General features: G+C 38.5%; 1 protein-coding gene across 8 annotated transcripts in view; it reads left to right on the top strand.

Annotated features, from left to right (window-relative positions):
* TIAM1 (TIAM Rac1 associated GEF 1) overlaps positions 1 to 18,885 on the top strand; it is a 260,834-nt gene extending 241,949 nt beyond the window's left edge. For all 8 annotated transcript variants that reach the window (XM_060770440.2, XM_060770445.2, XM_060770442.2 and 5 more), the window contains 8 exons: positions 2,256 to 2,435; positions 3,498 to 3,616; positions 3,851 to 3,959; positions 5,734 to 5,792; positions 7,871 to 7,973; positions 13,018 to 13,105; positions 13,295 to 13,467; positions 16,011 to 18,885. In XM_060770440.2, the coding sequence (XP_060626423.2) occupies positions 2,256 to 2,435; positions 3,498 to 3,616; positions 3,851 to 3,959; positions 5,734 to 5,792; positions 7,871 to 7,973; positions 13,018 to 13,105; positions 13,295 to 13,467; positions 16,011 to 16,495 (1,316 nt within the window). In that variant the 3' untranslated portion in view covers positions 16,496 to 18,885. The remainder of the gene's footprint in view (positions 1 to 2,255; positions 2,436 to 3,497; positions 3,617 to 3,850; positions 3,960 to 5,733; positions 5,793 to 7,870; positions 7,974 to 13,017; positions 13,106 to 13,294; positions 13,468 to 16,010) is intronic.
* Positions 18,886 to 19,415: the final 530 nt, after the last annotated feature.

Here is a 19,415-nt window from a genome sequence, read left to right as displayed (position 1 = left end):
TAAGTGACACACTCTTTCACAAAATTGTTTTTTGTTGTTGTTGTAACCTTTAAAATTGACAGGTGTAGTTGGTTTTGGGCGGTCTTTGTTGAGTTTGTAGATATCTAAAGAATATTTTATCCTAGCTTTGCTCCATTTATTTGTGAAGTCATGTGTTTGCATTCAAAGGGGCTTACACGTATTTAATAAATTTCCTAATAATAATTAACAAAAATATATTTATGCAAATTCTGAAGTATTGCCTATGATTTCTACTTTTACATTCAGTAAGACAGGAAGAAAGGAACTTCTGAAAGTTCAAACACCAGTGCTCTTAATTCTGTAGATAATTCACTTACCATGCAAATAGATGCTTTTAACCTCTGTGTCTTTTGGATAAACAGCTTTATTGTTAATCCATTTAAGCTCTCCGTCTTTCTGTATTCCAAGTTTATTAACAACCTGGAGTTATTTAATGTAATATTACATGTAGTAACACATTCAGTATGATGTTTGCTCAAGTGATTCATACATTAAAAATCATCTTTTTGTGGCAGATACTTCTCCCAACAGCTAGATTGGAAGGCAGTTCTATCTTTCCAATTTCCATGGAAGTACATTTTGATAGCTGTCTACAAAATTATTCATACATGGCATTTCCTTGAAATATTTATATGCCCAAGACAGCATAGCTGCATGACCTGTATTTTTATCAAAATTAACTTGTGAGTGGAAGAGACACTGCAAATAATACAGGGGAATACAGAAGTTAACTAGTTTTGAAAGCAGTGTGGGAAATCGTGGTATATAGTACAAGAAACAGATCCCTTCCAGTATTGCACTCTGAGCCTTCTTAGATCTAGTTTTGTAAACCTTACATAAGAAGAAACACTTTTCATAAACCTTCATTTTTAAGGGCTTTCATAGGATTTCTGTTATAAAGGCAAGAATACTGAAGATGATGGGTAGAGTACATAGCCTGTGTAGGCTGGTGAGTGGATCAAGGTTGCATTGAATGCCAGCTGGCAAACATCAAGGAAGTAGAGGGACACTGCATGCCAAGTCATACTGTTTGTCCATTTTAGGGTATCTGCACTTACTAACATTGACTGTCCAGAATTTCAAAAAGAAATACTTCTCAGCTTTACCTAAAATGTGTTAATTAAAACTGGGATCTCATATTCTCTGCCAATAAGGTATAGCTCCTCACTCCTCTATGGAACAATATAACATGGTCCGAAGTTACTGCCAATAAAGTTGCATACTGAACTCTTCAAATGCTCTAAGACACAAAACCTTTTTTGAAATGGCTTCCAAGTTCATACCAGCTGATTCCATTTTAAGGCTATCATCATCATTATCATGAAACAAATTGAATTACATATTCAATAATAGTAATAATAATAATAATAATAATAATAATAATAATAATACTTTATATTGTGCTACCATATCCCTGAAGGGATTCGGGACAGCTCACAAAAGCACTCAATAGTGCATAAATATTAAATACAATTAAGTAGATAAGTAAAATAGCACAATAACAATGAAATCCACATAAACAAATTACATAAAACATCATATGAAACTCCTACTGACTTAAGATTCAATAAAATGCAGTAGCAGCAGATATAAAAATAAACTATAATTAATATCAGTCCTATAAGTGCTAGGGTGAAACAAATCACTAGGTCCTCAAGTATAGCAGATAGGATTCTAAACATGGCTGAAAGCCTGTTTGAAAAACCATGTTTTCAAATTTGTTCTGAAAACTTGAAGATAGGTGGCTATCCCAGGCAGATCTTAGAGCCTGCGCTGGTTCATAGAAGGAGGTGCGGTCTCAAAGATAGGTTGGACCTGAAGCATATTGGGATTTATAGGTAATGACCGACACTTTGAATTGGGCCTGGAAACTTGTTGGCCACCAGTGGAGCTGCTTTAATAGGGGCATGGTATGCTCCCTATAGCTAGCCCTATATTACATATTCTTTTTTGACTTCTAGATATTTTCATGCTGTCTCTTTAACTCCTTACAGTTTGATGTTGCTGTCATTGTTGTTATGACTGTTGATAAAGACTATCCTTCTAGGAATCATGTGTGAGACGCATAGTATAAAGTAATCTCTAACAATATTAGTCTGATCCCTAACTGGTATAGTTTACTCCACATGGACTATTTTCAAACAGAGAGCAGATAAGCAATATGATAAATCTGTAATAAAGATCAAGTGTTTGATAGCGTCTTAAGATTTCCTTTATCTTTTTTTCTCATGCAGCTAAGACTGATACAGCATTTAAGGCTTTCTTGGATGCTCAAAATCCTAGACGGCAACACTCATCAACATTAGAGTCGTATCTTATCAAACCCATCCAGAGGATATTAAAGTATCCTCTTCTTTTGAAAGAACTCTTTGCCCTCACTGATGCAGAGAGTGAAGAACATTATCACCTGGATGGTAAGTTGTTTTCTTTGAACATCAACATTAATGCATGCCATGTTTTCATTTCTTAAAACAAGCAATCCTATTGGTAATGTATTATGAAGTCAGCTACACTGGTAATATTTGAAAGAATATCTTTAAAAATATGGAAAACAATGCTCTTGAAGAGATAATGCTATTGGAACATGGCCATACAGCCCGAAAAACCCGCAGCAACCCAATGCACTTGAAACTTCTCTCAATCCATGCTGGTATAAAGATTGGGTAGGATAAAAGGATGTTTATTTGCATGATTTAGATGTATGAAAGTCATTCAATGGTACAGAAAAAAATGCGGTCAACCCACTGTGGAAACAGAAGGACCCATTTTTGTTGCCGTATATAAAGAATTGTTTTCGCTCATCATATTCCCTCCTCTCTCTGTCCTGTCCTTTTTACTATCATCCAGGTTTGCATTGCAACTCAAAGGCTTATTGTACCTCTTTCAGGATTCTGTTTGGAAAGGACTGTGTTGCTCTGCCCCCTAAAAGAGCAAATACAGGGCCACAATAGGATACTTTGTTCTGTAATTACCATGCACCCTTGGGTAGTCACGCAATTGCTTCACAACTTGCTGAACATTCATTTTTGCATGCATTATTGATCAGACAAAAAGTGGGTTAATCGAGCATGTATGGTTCTATAACATACATTGTTTGGCTAAGCAAGTGGGTGGCATTTGTTAAAAACAAAATATGCACAGCTGGTATGCCCAAGTACCAAGGGGACTCCAGGCAAGACGACCCTACTTTCTTTGCCAGTCTTTCCCACACTGTGTTCAGCATCAACTGACATTCCCAACCAGTCGATAATCATGGGACAGAGTAGATGGAAAAACTGAAATAAGACTAACCAACATAGCACATACATTATGATGTGGCATACAGCACTTCTAACATTTAGCATTAGAGTGGCTGTCTAAATGCTCTAGTAATGCAATCCACACCTTTCAAAACGGTAAAACTGATTAACGTTTTGATAGCATGGAAACATAGCCTTGTTTCTTAATGGGTTTCTATTTCACTACATTTCTTCTAGTGGCCATAAAAACAATGAATAAAGTGGCTAGCCATATTAATGAAATGCAGAAAATCCATGAAGAATATGGTGCAGTTTTTGACCAGCTCATTGCAGAACAAACAGGAGACAAAAAAGAGGTAAGAGTTTGTTCTTGATTATGGGGAAAACACCCTCATTGTGAAACTAAAAATGTGTCTTTATTTTTTTAATGGCGAGTAAGACACCAGGTGCTTATAGCCTTTGTTTAGACTTATGGTGCTGACTAACATGTTAAGAGCCACTTGTTTTAATTTTTGGTCCAGACACTCAATGCTTGAATTGAGTTTTTTGTGTTGGTAATTTTGGTGTGTGTTTCCTTATGTGACTGGCAGGTTGCAGATCTTTCTATGGGAGACTTGCTGTTGCATACTACTGTCATCTGGCTCAACCCTCCTGCATCCCTTGGGAAGTGGAAAAAGGAACCTGAATTGGCTGCATTTGGTATGTCCTTTTTTCTGTAAGAAAACAACACTGATTCATTCAACTAGAACTTCAAATACTATTTCTAGTGGCACAACTGCACAGGAGTTTTCTTTCAGATTAGTACTTTATAAATAAACAGAAAGTACAGTCATTAGAACAATCTTCATAACCACCCCCCAAAAGTTGTGCCTGTTTTGAGAGTGACTTCCACAGACCCAAATGGCTCTACTTGCCATATTGCTCATTTCCCCCCTTGTATTACTGAGCATAGGTATCATGGATTTCTAAAATTCAGCTGCTCAGTCATTATCAACTCTTGCCATGAAAAGGGCATGGTGTAAATTTAGAATCAAGTTTTACTTCGTTTTTTTCTGTGGGGAAACTACTAAAATGGCCAAAGATTGTTGGCTAACACGTTGCCTTGCTTTCAGATAATTTAAACTAGCCTTCCAAAGATGATATCCTCCCCAGATATTTGGACTCCAGTTCAATTAGTCTCAGCCAGCATGGCAAATGGTTAGAAATACTGGAAGGCAGTCCAAAACTGATGGGACCAAGTTGGGAAATGCTATTTTAGCATGTTGGTAGATATTTTAATATCCAAAACCAGGATGTAACATGTTTCTCTGCCCAAGGAAGTATTTCTAAACCAAAGGTAGTTGAACCTGTGACCTTCCAGATGCTGTTAGACTACAACTCATATCATCCCTAACCATGGCCCATGTGACTGACACTGATTGTTTTGTGTTTGCGTGTGTGTGTTTTCAACAACATTTGATGGGGCACAGATGTCACATTCCTGATCTGAACTCATTTAAATATAAATCCATCTGGGCTACTGACTTACATCCTTCTTTTATGCAAATGTTGATCCTGGATGTTTTCCTAAGCACAGCAGTGTGACAGAATTAATTGCCTGCTGATGAACTAGGGATGCACAACAATTTAATAAGATTAAGTAATATATTGTTTTTAAAAAACAACCCTGTCTTTGAAGTAAAGTATTGGGTTTACAACTTTAAAAGTTCATTAAATAAGTTTTTCCCATGTTATCATTTGAACTCCTATTATGTAAATTTCTTGTAGGAACCTTATTGAATCAGGAAATTAAACGGCAATCATTAAGCTACTTGCTTTTGAGTAATCCCAATAACATTTCTTAACAAGTGGATTAGGGCTCTAGTGCCTAGAGAACTGGAAGAGGGGGAGGAAAGTCATACAAATGTAGTTTTGCCACCCCTATATTTTGCAGAAGATTGCCTTATACCTGTCAAATCTCTGTTGAGCCAGATTCTCTGAAATGCCATTTTGCTCACCTTGTGTCCTCATCTGCTAAAGATCAGTCTTACCTAGTATTCAGAGCAACATCTGTCTCTTTTAATGATATTAGATTATCAGAAAATTAGTGCAAGTGAATAGAATGCCACTTTATAATTAACATTTGTATTTTTGGACAGATTGAATAAAGTTAAATCTCTTTTCCAAACTATAGCTTAAATAGCTAAATCAATGACTCTGGAGGAGGTGAAAATTTCCTCCTGTGAAATTTTGCTAAAATTCGCCCGCCCCCTCCCTTATTAAATCACTCACTGAAGGAAACACAAACCTAAATAAATAAATAATCAATAAAATGTAGAGGGGGTAAGTTACGTCTGTATGTGTACAGAGAACAAATACTGGTTGGAACCTATTTATATAATAAAAAGTAGATTCAAGCAGTCCATGTTCTGTTTCACTTCTGCCCAGCAAAGTACTGATTTCCTTGTATGTTTTGGACTCTTTCTCTCTCTAGTGTTCAAAACAGCTGTGGTTCTTGTGTATAAAGATGGTTCCAAACAGAAGAAAAAATTGGTAAGTTTGTCATTACTTCAAGTAACCTAAAAGAAATCATGGGGTTTAGAATGGATACCTGGAAAGCATACTTAGGGGAAATCATGAAGAGAGCTCAGAATATCATTAAGTCTAAAAAGATTACATACCTTTAGAGATGTGAAGACCAACATTACTTTGTTTGTAAAATATGCTAAATATATATCTAAGAGTCTTCAAAAACAGAATTTGTCTTTAATGCTCAGATTCATTTTAAACTTTTGTAATTATTGTGACTACAATATATTGGAGTGTCGTCTTGTTATTATATATACACACCTTCTCACACCCTAATTTATATCTCCTGCATTTGGGATAGCTTATAAAACAATTTAAATAAGCAATATAAGCATTCTTTAAGCATTCACATATTAAATAAGCATAGAGGAAATTAATGACTTGTAGCAGACAGAACATTCTTTGTTAAGTCTAGACTACAAGGTAGCCATGTGTCCACAGAGTATAGAAAACTCAAATGAAGGGAGCTAAAATTTGCTTGTGGCTTTAAAAAAAACCAAAAAAAAAAACCCAGTGTGTGGTTATATTAAGACATGATAGTAAACTATGGTTTGTTGTGATAGGAGTGAGTCTGTTGAAGCCTTGAATATGTACCTTTTTTGTTTCAGCATAGTCTGAGAAAAATTTGGAAGCTTGTGCTTCTGTTTTCAGTAAACCAGAATCCCATCCAACCTACCTCCCTCCTCCACCTCTGTGACATCACAAGGATCCTCACTCATGATATCACAAGGGCTTATAGTCTCAGTTTGGGCCATTAAATTTCATTGACTGGGATTTGCTGAATTGCAATGTGAGGAATGTGTTGGGGTGAGGACTGGAGCAAATTCACAGAGAGGAATGTTACCATTTTTTGCAAATACAAAGAACACCAGTGTGGTGTAGCACATAGGTTATGACCCATTTTGAATTCTCTAATTGGATTTGGGGTTTACAAAGAATTTGTATAGCTTGCCATCTAGTGGATGTTTTAGGCACATCCATGAATCTGTTGGCAATAATGTGCAGCAAATGCTTCAGTTGTACTTCATAGAAAGGCCTGTCTTGTTTAGCATGCCTTGAAAATGCTGATTTTGCTGGTTGGCTACCTTTTTCAGTTTCAGAAATACTTCCCTTTAAATTTTGATTCTAAAAAAAACTACGTTGGATTCATAAACCATACTCAATTGAAATCAAAGATATCAGTAATCTGGCATTAAAGTTCAAGAAGAATTTGCCTACAACCTATGCAACAAGGAAAGGAAGTTTAGTAACATCTATTTGTTTTGTGTGGAAGAAGAGTATACAGATTATAGGTCAGTTTCATGCACTTGCCCACCCTGCAAACTGGGACCTTTTAAATTGGAGGTGTGAATCCCCAAAACATCATCTTGTGGTCCCCCAATTCAAGAGGAAAAAGGAAGAGTTAAAATATTATATTCTACCGTTTGAGTCTCTAAAGATTTTTAATTTTTTTTAATGATTTACTATCAGTAAATATTTTATTTGTATACCTATTTTATATAATTATATACCTGGGCTCACATAAACATTTATGGGTGGAAGGGGTCATGAGTGGAAAAAGGTTTAAGAGTCCTGATGTAGTAGATGAGGTTTTGTACACATTTCTACTGAATTTTGAAGCTCAATGGGTAATCTTGAGCAAGTCACACATTGTCAGCTTTATTAAGAATGCAGGATCAATGAGAAGAGGAAATAGAGATGGGGAAAGCCATATGTGATATCTAAACCTCTTGGTGAAATATAAATGCAGGAAGCAAACTTCCATGGTTTTACCAGTATAGGTGAATGCTTATTACAGTCCTAACTGAAATTGTCTTTCGCCATTTTGAGAGCATGTCTTCATATAAAGCATGTGTGCTCTCGCTCTGTTTACCCTATCCCAATTTTCATCACCCTCTACATGTAACTGGTAGCAGGGATACTCTATTTTTGTTTTGGATATTTGTTTTAGATATATAAGGCTTCAACTATCACGTAAATTTTTCCATTACATACAGCACATCTCCACTAATAAATACTATTTTTTCTTCTTCTGCACTTAGGGTGGATCACACAGGACTTCAATTTATGAAGACTCAGACCCATTCCGTTTTCGCCATATGATTCCTCTAGAAGCTCTGCAAGTTCGAGCACTGGCAAGTGCAGGTAAGATTGAATTGCCTTAACTTATATTTAGTCAATGTTGACCAGTGGTTTCTGTGTTGATAGAGCAGCAAATCCACTCTGCGTTTTAATCTGAATTTTAAAGTAATTATCTAAAGTGTTGAATCTTGTTCCCCAAAATAGATTCAGAACTGTCATTCTTCAAAGTTTGAATTAAACTATAGAGCTTATAGAGATTCCATGAGAATACCAATATTTCAGAGTATAAAAATGCCCCCATGTGCACAGAAGTGTGTGTGGGTACAAAATCAAGGGTATTCCACAATGCTCAAATACTTAGATCCAGAAGTCAGATATTTGGAACTTTTGTATAGATGTCACCTCTTCTTATTCGTAATAGCACAACAGCACAGTAGTTTTGTTGTAAGTGAAATTGTCCCACTATTTGAGTGCATGTTAAACATAAAACTGTATATGGCATATGATTGAAACATATATTGGGACATTGTTTACAACTCTTCAGGTGAAGATATCATTAAATGCCTATGTGTAAGTCTAGTTCTGTGTGAGTCAGGGGGACTAAAATAGACTTTATGGTTAAACATTTAAAACCCTACACAATCTTTTTCTTTGCCTTCCTCCATCTTAAATTCGTGGATTCATATCTTTTAAGGGAGTTCTTTCTGGGAGTATCCTGCCATTTAGATACAATTGATAGTTATCCTAAACTTAGTGGTTGCAGCCACATTTTGCAATGTTCCTGGATTCCTCTGTGGGCACTTAAGTTTGTAGGACTCAAATATGTAATAAGGATTTAAGCATCAAACTTGATGATTGTGTTTCTAGCATGGAAATTAGGTTAGATTGGCACTGATGCTCAATTTACTAATTCTTGACTATAGTATAGCTGTTGCATTGTTCTACATCATGCCGCATTATCACGGGATGTCTGCGCCCTACACCACTGGAGAAATTACACTGCTTAGCCAGCATTGCACCACCTGACATCCGCCAGGAAGTAGCAGCCAATAGTGAAAGGACCAAGGCAGAGATATCTCCAGCTCATCCCTTGTTTGGGTATCAGCCAGCACACCAACGACTTAAATCTAGACATAGTTTTCTAAGATCTACAGAGACACTCGCTGGAACACCTCAGCGAGTGAGAGTCCAAAAGTGGCAGGCCCAAACCCAGCACCTCAACCAATGGCTGATACCCAATGAGAGACTCCCTCCTGGGCACATAGAAGACTGGGCGACTTGGAAGGCACTGAACAGACTGCGCTCTGGCACCACGAGATGCAGAGCCAACCTTCAGAAATGGGGCTACAAAGTGGAATCCTCGGCATGCGAGTGTGGAGAAAAGCAAACCACTGACCACCTGCTGCAATGCAACCTGAGCCCTGCCACATGCACCATGCAGCAACACCGGAAGCACTCCAAGTGGCCAGATACTGGTCAAAGGACACTTAACCAACTACCAAACTCACAAGATGTGTATTTTTCTGTCTGTTTGCTTTGTTCTGTTAGAAATGTAATATATAATGGACTGGTTGCTCTGACACGACAAATATAAATATTGTTCTACATGCCACTCTTAATTTAATTCTGTTTTTCTATCAAAGCTCCCAAAACTGCTGTCATAGTGGGCAAATAGAGACACTTTAAAAGAATTATGAAATAAGCATTCCTAATATGATCTACCTATGTGCTATGCAAGTGGGTGGTCTACTGGTTGTTAAGTGAAAAAATTATTCTTGTTGAGCAGCTGGAAGCTTAGTATCATGCAGAGCAGCATTTCATGAACTAAGAGGTGTTGTGGTGAGTAAGGCTACAGCTCTTCTATGTATTGTGATCTCATAGAGTATTGAGGCCTTGACAGTACAACTGAAGACTAGCAAAGTTGTCCTTCACTCAAAGAACAAGAAATAACAGGTCAACTCATAACACAAGCTTTGGTTCTCCTTTATACTACTGCTTTAAAATATGGACTGTGTAGTATTTGGCTTTTCTGGAAGCATCCAGAATCTTTAGGAAATGGAAGTCGCTGTTTGCACAATCATAGTGAATCCTGTGTAGGTCCTTCTTCTTCCACTCACAACCTTTGGATATTAATTGACATGAACATTGGAAAAAAGGTTTTCAGAACTTAGGGTTCACATAAACTTGGAAACCCAACAGGGGAGGTTCTTTCCATAGTCATGGATGGTAACAATGTTTTCTTACCCACTTGTCCCCATTGATCGAGGTGGGAAATAACAACAGGCTAAAATGCAACACATAGAGTCAGTTAAAATACAAAACATAAATTAAAAACACATAAAACAGTTAAAACACATAATAATAGTTAAAGAATATATAAGAACTACACATATTAAAGCAGTCAGTCCATAGTTTAAAATCTGTAATTTAAAAATCATCTGATCTTTGAAATTCAGAAAGTTTATTTAGCTGTTGAATCTCTTCCAGCAAGCCATTCAGGGGGAGTATAACCTCATCCAAGACTGGTTGACACATTTCCAAATCCAGGTTAGGACCCTTGAGAGTAAACACCTCCATCTTGTTTTGATTTAGATTTGGTTTGTGTTTCTGCATTCAGTCCATTACCTCCTCTAGGTATTTAGAGGAAGAGACACGCTGTCTTTACCTGCGTATTTTTGGAAGCATGAAGAAATAAGTTTGGGTGTCATCAGCATACTGATGACACCTATGCCTCCAGATGGCCCCTCCCAGCTGTTTTATGTAGATGTTGAACAGCATTGTAACTAGAATGGCATCTTACGACATATCATATAGTAGATCTCTTTAGAGCAGCTGTCTCCAAACACCATCATTTGGAATCTACCTGAAAGATAGGCTCAGGACCACTGAAACACAGTTTCCAGACCCATCAAACATTTAAAAATGATACTGTGGTTGAAGGTGTCAAATGCTGCTGAGGAGGTCTACAAGCACCAGGGGGAACGTGCTCCTCATATCAATGCTAAGCAAAGACTATCAACTAAGGTGGTCATAGCTGTTTCAATTCTGTATCCTCCTCTGAAGCTTTTTTTTTTGAAATAGGTCTAGATAACTTATATCATCCCAGATTGCCTGAAATTGGAAAACCACGATCTCTTGATCACCTTATCTAAAAAGGGAAGTTTTGACACTGGTCTGTGATTAAGTCTAGGAGTTCCAGGGAGAGCTTTTTTTAGAAGTAGTAATAACCACCAGTACTTTTAAACAAGGTGGAACCGTTCCCTCCCTGACAGATACATTAATAATACATTGCAGCTGACCTCTCTCACCTGGCTGATATGGCCATTCCTTTAAAAGGAGTCTAATAGTATACTTAAATTCTTAACAGTGTCATATACTAGCCTGTAGTTCCTTGAAGTCATTTCAGCAGTTTTCCAGTTTCAATATACTTTCCATTTATTTGTTTGCTTGCTTGCTTTATAAATCATATCCTATGACTAGCAGGCACTTGGAGCAGTGTGAAATAAAAATAATGTTAAGACTTCATATACACATACACTCACACAGCACAAGAAGGGAAAATAAAAATCCCCAAATCAGCAGTAACATTTGACAGTGGGATTAAAATGAAATAGTATTTAGTGCCTGACCAAAAATAAATAAGAAAGGGGGATAATCGCCCCTCTCTTGTGAGGAGAGAATTCCAAAATCAAGGTGGTGCTATCAAAATATTCTCCAAACTACCTATGTCATAACAGTTGCCTTGACTCGTGCATAAGTAAACACTGGAAGCCAATAAATTTCACCCAAAACTTTTATCATATGATCTAGAACAACGGTGGGGAAAGGATAGTCCATGGCATTTTGTGCCGCATAAAGCACTCAGAAGACCACTGAAGTCCTCCCAGTTTTAAACCTTTTATGTCCCAAATTTCAGCCAACTACCCCCCCCCCCCCCACACCCCCACCAACCACAAAAAGTGGTAGGTTAGGGTTTGTTGTCCCCCACAATACACCCCAATGCAACAAAACGGCCATATTTTGGGCACTTACCAGAAGTGATGAGCTATCATGTCAAGGCATTCCACACTGTGGCTGCACTGGGGCCATAGAGAGGGAATAGTTCCCATTTCATTCAACGTTGTTGTCCATCTCTGGTTTAGAAAGTGCACTATTGACAAATGTCTCTTTTCCACATTTAACAGAAATTTCAGAAAATGTTTTAAGGGCAGCCCTACATGAAGGCGAATCCATTGTAGTAACCTGAACAAGAGATTATTAAAACTTGAGTCATTTTAGTGAAGGCCCCATCCCCATTTCAGGAGCAATTTTACAAGTTGCATACTTGACGCCCGTGGCAACAAACCACCAAGAATAGCTGTTACATAGTCCCCATTGATTTCAGTGTTGTTCAAATGCAAGCTCCATATGGTTCATGCTGAAATCAGTGGAGGTGTCTCCTTGATATTGTTTGATTTATTCACTGTATTCACAAGAAATCTCTGCAGAAAGAACTGCTTGAATTCCATGGTCTTGGAGCTCTTCCCCATTTGAATTGACCCACTGTGTGGCAGGTCTTTCATCTCTGACAGCAACAGCAATGTCTAATGTATGGTTGAAGGCTTTCATGGCCAGAATCACTGGGTTGTTGTAGGTTTTTTGGGCTGTATGGCCATGTTCTAGAAGTATTCTCTCCTGATGTTTCACCTGCATCTATGACAGGCATCCTCAGAGGTTGTGAGATCTGTTGGAAACTAGGAAAATTGGTTTATACATCTGTGGAAAGCCCAGGGTGGTTTCCAACAGACCTCAAAACCTCTGAGGATGCCTTTTTCAGGATGTGCAGTGTTCGTGGAGAGGTACTTAAAGAGATGGAACTTCTCTATGAACGAAGAAGGTTTGGCCTCTTACGTCTGTCGCCTAGAAACATTTCATGGAAACTTTTCTAGCAGCTTTCTTCTGGCTGTTGTAATGCAAAAATCAGTCCAAATTAAGATGATTACAGTTAATGGAAGTGATTTACATAAACACAGATGACTTTTGAAAGCTGTTCACTTACCATGTTGATCTAAGTCAGTACATCATCAACACCTTGAAATGCTTTACAAAAAATTCCATCATTTTCCAGATGCAGAAACCAATTCAGTTTGCGAGATTGTTCATGTGAAATCTGAATCTGAAGGCCGACCAGAAAGATCATTCCACCTGTGTTGCAGGTAAGTAATTGTGGCCTTGAAATAAATTCTCAATCTGTAAAATTGCAATAGTTTGTTAAATTACAACAACATTCTTGTAAGGATGATATACTAAACTACTTCATAAAATGAGAGTGCTAAATAAATATATTTCAAATACAGGCTTTGGGCCTAACTTATGTCTCTGTGATTTTTTCCTCCCCTTTTCAGTTCCCCAGAACATAGGAAGGATTTTCTGAAGTCTGTACATTCAATATTACGGGACAAACACAGACGACAACTTCTTAAAACTGAAAGCTTACCATCCTCACAGCAGTATGTTCCTTTTGGAGGAAAAAGGCTGAGTGCTTTAAAAGGTGCACGGCCAGCTATGAACAGAGCAGGTACTGTAAAGCTTCCATGTTTCAAAATCTCATTAATCTAACCATCGTTGTAAGACATGCCTGAATTCTTTATACAAAATGTAGGACTTTGGCTTCATATTCTTCATGAGCTCAAAACTTACTCTTCTTTTAGAAGATTCCAGAAAGAACCCTTACCTGCCCCAGTTTTTGTGATTGAAAAAGCAGCCTTCAGCCTATGTGCAGATCTTTTCAAAAATGAGTCAAACTATTCAAGTTGAGAAAGAATGAGTCTCTATTTTGAGAGGCCATTTTAACAAAGTAGATTGTTGAGCTGTACAGGTTCTACTCCAAACTAGAGTAGACCTTCTGTATCTTTGTACTGTATATACATACTGATAAGAACATTCAATGTATTGTCAGAGGCTTTCTGGCTGGAATCATTGGGTTGTTGTAGGTTTTTCAGGTTGTATGGCCATGTTCTAGAAGCATTCTCTCCTGTCATTTCACCTGCATCTTGGCAAGCATCCTCAGAGGTTGTGAGGTAAACCTCTGAGGATGCTTGCCACACCTCACAACCTCTGAGGATGCTTGCCACAGATGCAGGTGAAACGTCAGGAGAGAATGCTTCTAGAACATGGCCATACAACCCGAAAAACATACAACTCAGAACATTCAATATTCAATCAACAGGTCTTCTCTGATTTGGACTAGTGCATGGATGTAATAACTACTTTATTTAACAGAGGTTTTTTAGTTTTTGTTTGATGCCTTGCGTTCAGGAAGGAAGGGTCACTAATGCATTGGTTTATCTCTGGACATTTTGTAAAACATTGCAAAAGTTATTTTTTTCATGTGAGGAGTGACTTGAGAAACTTCAAGTCACTTCTGTTGTGAGAGAATTGGTTGTCTGCAAGGACGTTGCCCAGGGACACCCGGATGTTTTGATGTTTTACCATACTTGTGGGGGACGTCTCTCATGTCCCCCTAGGAGTGAGAAAGGCGGTACATAAATACTGTAAATAAATAAATAAATATCCCCACATGGGGAACTGGAGCTGACAGAGGGAGCTCATCCGTGCTCTCCCTGGATTCGAACTTCTGACCTGTCAGTCTTCAGCCCTGCCGGCACAAGGGTTTAATTGTACAAGTGGGATAAAAAGACAGGTAGTTACACTGGATGATGTTATTCATTGTTACAGTCTTCTGTGCTCCAAAGTGTCTACTCCAGAGAGTCCTCTAAACTTATAAAGAAAATTCTGGGGTACAGTGGGGAGGGGGAATTTATTGCCTTAGCAGGCACCTTTCTGCAAGAAAGAAGAAGATGTGAGGAAGATACTGTTCCTTTTCAGATGACCTTCAGCAAAGGCAACTGGATTGGAAACAAACAAAAGACTGAGAAAGCATCATCTTCACTTAGAACAGCACAGTGCTTTTTGGTTGTTTTTTAAAATACTGTCTCTAGCCGAGTGGAAAATAAACCTACTCTCCTGGGTGCTTTGTACCTCTTTTGTCCCAGTCCAATAATTTTCACAGCAAGACTTCAATTGTTTTGTACTGTAGAGTCTCATTCATTTCCAGCTGACTTCTTGTAACCTAAAGATCAGGATTTTCACTTCAAAAGTCTAAGAACTGTGTAGAGCTTTTATTTTTAAAAAAATGTAAAACCTGAACCGTTATTATCATGACTTCAGGTTTTGGTATAACAATGGCTTTACATTTTCAAAGCCTGCACCAGGAGTCATCCAATATTCCTTTGTGCAACCTGTCCTCTGTTCTGTTTGGCCCATCCTTGCCCTCAGAGCTGAAATGACCACTAATTATCACAGTAGAGTGGAGTGGAAGCCTCTATCCAGCCGTTTGTGCCTCCAGCTATGACTTGAAGCAAGATCCAGTGTCAATACATACACTACTATAGAGTTATATCTAATCTTAGCATTCTTGGTATCTCCTGTAGCTTATTACATGTGTATTTCCTCTCCAGATATTACAGCTCTGACAACACGGCATATAGCAATTCTGGTAATTCTATATGCTTTTCCTACAAAAAACCCTTGGAATAAATAGAGGGCCATTGTACACAGGTTTTTCAGTGGATTTGTTTGTATGTGTAGATATATATATATGAGTTCCCAGTGACACAGTGGGTGAATTGCTGAACTTGCTGACCAAAAGGTTGGAGGTTCAAATCCAGGGAGTGGGGTGAGCTCCTGCTGATAGCACCAGCTTCTGACAACCTAGCAGCTCAAAAACATGCAAATGTGAGTGGATCAATAGGTACCGCTTTGGCAGGCAGGTAATGGCGCTCCATGCAGTCATGCTAGCCACGTGACCTTGGGGGCATCTACAGACAATGCTGGCTCTTTGGCTTAGAAATGGAGATAAAGCACCCCCCCCCCCAAAGTTGAACATGACTAGACTTAATGTCAAGGGGAAACCTTTATCTATATACATGTGTATTTGTGTATATGTGAGTGTGTTTGTATGTGTGTGTGTGCGCGCGCATGTATCAAATCCAAATTTCAGAATAAGCCATTATCAAGACATTGGAAAGTACCTAGGGATTTGTTTTTGTGTCTCCACAGTGTCTGCCCCAAGCAAGTCCCTTGGGAGAAGGCGAAGGAGACTTGCTCGAAACAGATTCACTGTCGATTCAGATGCTGTGTTTGCCGGCAGCCCTGAGAAAGAGCCGCAGCAGGCATCCAACAGCAAGGACACTGACCGCTGGGTTGAGGAACAGTTTGACCTTGGCCAGTATGAAGAGCAAGAGGACATTAAAGAGACAGACATTCTCAGCGATGACGACGAATACTGTGAGCCTCTGAGGAATGCCGTGGTTGAAAAAGAACTTCAGGAGCAGCTGCAGGCTGCCTCCATCACCACCAACCGGTCATATCGAGGAGAGAGAGCACGATACGCTGGGGGAACCCATGCTTCTCGAATGGCCCAGCTGAAGAAACAGGCTGCTCTGCCTGGAATCAATGGCGGCATGGAAGGCAACAGCGAAGAGGTCATCTGGGTGCGCCGTGAAGATTTCGTGCCACCAAAAAAACTGAACACTGAGCTTTAGACTGATCACCTCCTTCTTAGATGGTTGGCATAGATGTGCCCCTCCCCAAACACGTTTTCGAGAATGACCTTTTAAAATGCACACTTGCACATACAGCTAAGGCAGCTAAACTGGTTGAAACCACACAGCCTGTTTCTTCTTCTTCTTGTTTCCCCCTTTAAAGTAATGTATGACAAGGAGACACAAAGCAGAACAAAAATTGGAAATGGAATGAGCTTGAGTCCTTCTCTGTACATTACCAAGGGCTTTAAATTATTTAATCTAATCAGGGGCTGCATATTCAAATAGGAATGCTAGATATTATTAGAACATTGCTGTGGGTGTTTTTTTTAATTAAAAAACTATAGGCAGCAAATTAGCTAAATGATAGCACAAGCAGCAAATGGATTTTATATGTGACATGTCAATCATGTTCATCTTCAACAAGGAAGCAAGGAACAGGTCTGTAGAGATGCAGCTGTCCTTTCATTTTTCCTCTTAAATGCCAGCTGTTCTCATTGTGGTCCAGCAAGGATGGTCCATGCACATTCTGGACATGGACTTTCCTTCTTAATGAGGAAATGGGGTTGAGTGGAGGAAAAAGACCTGCATCCGGGGGGGGGGGGGGAGGGTGGATGGCATGGACTTGCACTGCACCACACTGCACTGCTGAACACCATTTGGCACTGCCAGCCCTATGTTGTCCAGTCAGTCCTTCTATGGGGCTTAGGCGTAGGTTTCCCTGCCTCTTCTCCCCTAAGAAGTGGTTGACAGTGACCGTACCAAACGTCTGTTGGTCAAGTACTTGCACGCAGTTGCATTCACAAAGCTTACTGTCACTGAGTGAGGATCGCTGGATCCAGTGACAAGATGTATATTTTAGGAATGTGTGAGGAAAAACTTGGAATTTATGTTGTGCCGAGTTCTCTTTGGTCTGTGGCTAGTCTAATGTCAATGTTGGGAGTTCTAGTTTTACATGCAAATTATAATAATGCCAAACTTTTTTTTTTTTTAGTTTGAAAAAAGAGAGATCCAAATGTAACACTTGAAAAAGATATTTTTCTGTATTTTACATGAAACACAAGGGCACAAAGGGTTGGGAATTTTACAGTGTTAAGCTTAAATCTGAAATATGTCTACTAGGGAGTGAGTCCCATTGGACACATAAGGACTCGCTTCCCAAGTAAATATGCCTAGGATTGTGTAGTTTTGTTCCAAGTGAGGATGTAACACAGTCCTTTTAGAAAGGGAGAACGCTGGTTTTATAGGAAAATTCTGGACTGGGAACTCTTAGGGATAATCTCTCTCTCTCTCTCTCTCTCTCTCTCTCTGTGCCCCCTCTCCCTCTTTCTCTCTCCCTCTGTAAAATAAAAAAGGACAGCTGTACATATTTGAGACTGGAATTAAAATAGCAATGTGAATAAATAGCTGAGAAACCAAGAAGGTTAAATGAACCCTGCTGTAAATCTGTTGAAACCGGCAAGATTTGCATCTCGGGTGAGTTTGATCCTCTGGTTGATGAAGTTAGGGCTCAGGAAAATTTAAACGTTTTGTGGCCAAAAAAACCTGACCTCATCTTATTCTTTTCTGTGATATCAATGTACCGTATTACTTGATTTTAACCCATTTCTATAGGATATGAAAAAATATTCATAAAAAACTTATTTTTCCATTTAAACTCCTTATTTAAGCATCTATAACAGGGTAAAGATGTGACTAAAGTCTAAAAAATTCCAAATAATTTTGAAGCACTTTTTTCTTTTAAAATATTTATATAGCTTTCCCATTTTAGTTTTAATCTGCAAAAAAAGGGTGGGGGTTGTTTTTTGCGGAGTGGGATCTTTTTTGTATCTATTGATGCTTTACACATTGGTAGATACATTGAAGATTTAGACTTTTCTAATAGTGTTTAGGGATTACATTTTATACAATCAGCTGTGACTATATTTTGAGACATGAACAGAAGTTGTTCCCCAGCAGCTCCAGCTGCCTTGTGTCCCAGCCAATATTGGAGTCTTACCTGTTTGGTTCTCAGTGCACTATACTCCGTGTTTTGAAAGTTTTATCCTTTTAACTTTTGCTATCTTTTAATGGTTTTTTCCCTTAAAAAGCTTTAGTAAGGTTTCTACACCCTGTGTATCTCACCATATTTGAATTCAAGTCAGTTGTGTACCAGTTTAATAGACATGACAATGTTTTAGCTGTCCCCCGTGGAATACAATAAGCCTGTGAAATGCTGGACGTCCTGTGCTTGGAGGGTGCCATTGTTCTTGTACATAATGTCATGACCTGTCAATGTCAAAGGTTCTTATATATTTCTTTTATAAGCTGAAAGAAGGTCTATTTTTATGTTTTTAAGTATATGAATGGAACGTTGTAAATGCCTGTCAAATAAAACAATACCCCAAAAAGTTGGACTAGTCTTTTGTAATGTTAATAGTGAAGCTGGGGTGTACCTACGTGACACAATTACAGTGAGACTTCACAGTTTGAGACTACTTTAACTGTCATGGCTCCATTTTTGGTCAACATTTGAATTCTTTTGATTCTTACTGAAGTTCTTGAAATTATCTGCCAGAGAGCTCTAATGTTGTATTTCAGGGGAGTGAACTACAGCAGGGGAAGGGAGAGGTTCACCTATAGCCTTAAGTCCATTTTTGTGTCCCTCACCTCCAAATGTCTCAAATTTGGTTTAAAAATTTATAAAATATTTGTTTCTTTAAAATGTACCACCTATGTGGCTTGAGGAAAATGTTACCACATTTGGGAAGGGGGTGAGTTTGGGCTACTTTTAAACCAGTGATTCTCAACCTGTGGTCCATGGACTACCAGTGGTTCCAAAGAATTAAAATATGGTCCATAGCCTTACCGTTACTACACTGTTGCAATGGGAGCGACTAGTCTCACAAAACTCTCTTATAGTGCAGAGGCAATGGGGATG

The sequence above is a fragment of the Anolis sagrei genome, chromosome 3 (genome assembly GCF_037176765.1).
Source record: "Anolis sagrei isolate rAnoSag1 chromosome 3, rAnoSag1.mat, whole genome shotgun sequence".
NCBI classification, from domain to species: domain Eukaryota; kingdom Metazoa; phylum Chordata; class Lepidosauria; order Squamata; family Dactyloidae; genus Anolis; species Anolis sagrei.
The sequence above is the reverse complement of the archived record's forward strand: the minus strand, read 5'-3'. Positions and strand labels throughout refer to the sequence as shown.